General features: G+C 72.6%; 1 protein-coding gene across 1 annotated transcript in view; it reads left to right on the top strand.

Moving 5' to 3' along the window:
* The window catches only part of EMIHUDRAFT_101170 (hypothetical protein), a gene marked incomplete at both ends in the record, with an annotated part of 6,914 nt that extends 4,794 nt beyond the window's left edge, over positions 1–2,120 (top strand). The window contains 3 exons of the mRNA XM_005776319.1: positions 77–208; positions 615–692; positions 1,587–2,120. Coding sequence (XP_005776376.1) covers positions 77–208; positions 615–692; positions 1,587–2,120 — 744 coding nt within the window. The remainder of the gene's footprint in view (positions 1–76; positions 209–614; positions 693–1,586) is intronic.
* Between the last annotated feature and the right edge of the window lie 418 nt (positions 2,121–2,538).

Below are 2,538 nucleotides of genomic sequence, written 5' to 3'. Positions count from 1 at the left end.
GCTCTGCGCCGAGCTCGCCGCCTTGCCAGACGCCATCGGCACCGTCCTCCCTCCGCCGTCGGGCCACGCTGCGCAGGTCGGGCTCGGCGGCGGCGTCGGCGCCGGCGGTGCGAGCAAGCAGAAGCGCGCCGCCGCCGCCACGCAGGGCGGCGGCCGCCGCGTGCGCGACATCTACTCGCAGCGAGCCGCCGCGCAAGCTGCGCAGCCGGTGAGGCCATGAGGTGTCGCACCTCCGAGCTGTGCTACCGGGGCGCGGAGAGCCTGGAGTTGGTTCGCCGCGCCGTATGAGCCATCCCCATACCAGATATCGTGCCCCGGTTTTTGTAACCGAACACCCCTGGGCGCCCGCGTCCCCCCGCTCCACCTTTCGCGTACACAAAACGAACGTCCTGCCGCCTCAAACGGCGCGGCCTTGCAGCGCGGCGAACACCCTCTCCTGCTGCCGCACCGAGAGGGCCTCCTCAATCGAGTTTCGCGCCACGAAGCGGACGACGCGCACCGTGCCGCGCTGCCCGCGCCGCCAAAGCCGCCCGACGGCCTGCTGCTCCACGGCCGCCGCCTGCCGCTCATCGTCGCCAAAGAAGGGGTGCACGAGGAAGAGGTGGCGCGCGCAGGTGAGCGTGAGGCCGCTGCAGTGCTCGGCGGTCGAGAGGAGGAGCACCGCGCTAGAGGCGCCGTCGCCCTCGATGAACGTGCGCAGCGTGTGCTGCACCGCGAGCGCTCCCCCGTCAAGCGTGAGCGCTGCGACGCCGTGCTCGCCGAGCGCGCGCCGCAAGCGCGCCAGCACCTCCGGCCACTGCGCCATGATGACCACCTTTGCGGATGCCCCCTCGGCCGCGTGGATGGCACGCAGCGCCGCGAGGATGTGCGCGATCTTGGAGCCGAATCGACCGGGGTCAAGCTGCTGCCGCTGCTGCCGCTGCCGCCGCCGCCGCTGCTGCTGCTGCTCCTCCTCCTCCTCCTCCTCCTCCTCCTCCTCAGCCTCACAGAACTGCGAGGCCGCCTCGATGTCGTTGGGCACCAGCTCCGCGCGGCAGATCGGGCAGCGCTCGCGGATGGAGTAGCCCTCAAACGGGCATGCCGCCTCGATGCAACGCGTGTGGAAGGTGTGGCCGCACACCGTGATCGACGCCGCCTCCGTCGCCAGCCCCTCCAGGCAGATGCTGCAGGTGGGCGCCTCCTCGCCCGCCTCCTCGCCGCGCGCCGCCCGCATCGCCAGCTCAAAGTATCGCACGCTCGCGGCGGCACGCACCGCTCGCTCCTCATCCGCCGCCGCCGAGGACGCGCCCGACGATGCGTTGGCCAGCTCCGCCTTGTGCTGGCCAGCTCCGTTGGTGGCGAGCACCGCCTCCGCGCTGGCCAGCTCCGCCTTGCGCCGTCGGAGCTCGCGCTGCACCGACGACTCGAGTGTCTCCGCTTCATCGGCGGAGAACTGCGTGCACGCGCGCAAGAGTCGCTGGGCACCCTGGGTCGTCGTCGCCTCGTAGCGAACCCGTTGCCTCTCCGAGAAGTACAGCAGCTGCTCCGAGCGCGTGAGCCGGCAGCGCACCGTCGCGTGCTCGAGAGGGATGCCCCGGGCGGTCCAGGCGGAGGTGCGGGCGCACGCGTCCAAAAAGTGGCGCAGCTCGCCCGGCCTCGCCGGCACGGCGACACCCGCCAGGGCCGCGAGCTGCGACAGCGCCGGCATGTCTTGCAGCGGCGGCGTGGCCGTGAGGAGGACGCGCTGGGCGGCGGGCAGCGCCACGAGCGCCTCGTGGAGCGTCGTGTCCGACGCGAGCTCATGCGCCTCGTCCAAGAGCAGCAGCCATGGCGGCGTGCCACCAATCAGCGAGGGGGCCCGTCTAGCCACCTGCTTGAAGCCCCCCGGGGTGGCGATCAGGATCTCGGCCGCCGGGAGGCTGCTCGCCCCGGGCTCGAGGCGCGCGGTGCGGCGGGTCGGCAAAAGCTTCGCCGCCTCGCTCTCCCACTGGTGCACCAAATGCGCCGGGCAGACCACGAGCGTCCGCGTCGGGGTCTGGCCGGCCAAGTGTACGGCCGCGAGCGCGAGCGCGCAGGCCGTCTTGCCAAAGCCCACCGAGTGGCAGAGCAGCGCCGGAGAGCCCTCGTCGACGCGCGTGTAGCCGCGTACCGCGATGCCGAGGCCCGGGTGGGGCAACGGCACGACCTCCTCGGCCGAGGCCACGAAGACGGCCTCGTTGCGGCGCGCGAGGAGCCACGCGACGCAACTCGCCTGTTCGGGGTAGAGCGGCCGCGCCACCGGCACCTCGGCCGGCGGCAGCCGGTCGCTGGAGGGCACTGCGAGCCCCTGCTTGAGCACGCGCTCGTCGTAGCGGTCGCGATACCACCCGAGCCCGTGATCGCCGCACTTGAAGACGAAGCCTTGCGGCATCTGGCCGAGCACCGGGTGCCGGATGCTCGGCGAGGGAGTGAAGAGCGCCTCCAACCGCGCGAACACCGAGTGTGCGGCGCACAGCTGCGCTCCGTTGGCCAGACGGAGCGGGTGGGCGCCCGGGCGGCCCGCGTTGCACCACGTGACCT

The sequence above is a fragment of the Emiliania huxleyi genome (genome assembly GCF_000372725.1).
Source record: "Emiliania huxleyi CCMP1516 unplaced genomic scaffold EMIHUscaffold_28, whole genome shotgun sequence".
In the NCBI taxonomy this organism is placed as follows: domain Eukaryota; phylum Haptophyta; order Isochrysidales; family Noelaerhabdaceae; genus Emiliania; species Emiliania huxleyi.
Note: the sequence above shows the minus strand (reverse complement) of the source record. Positions and strands in the feature narration are given on the sequence as shown.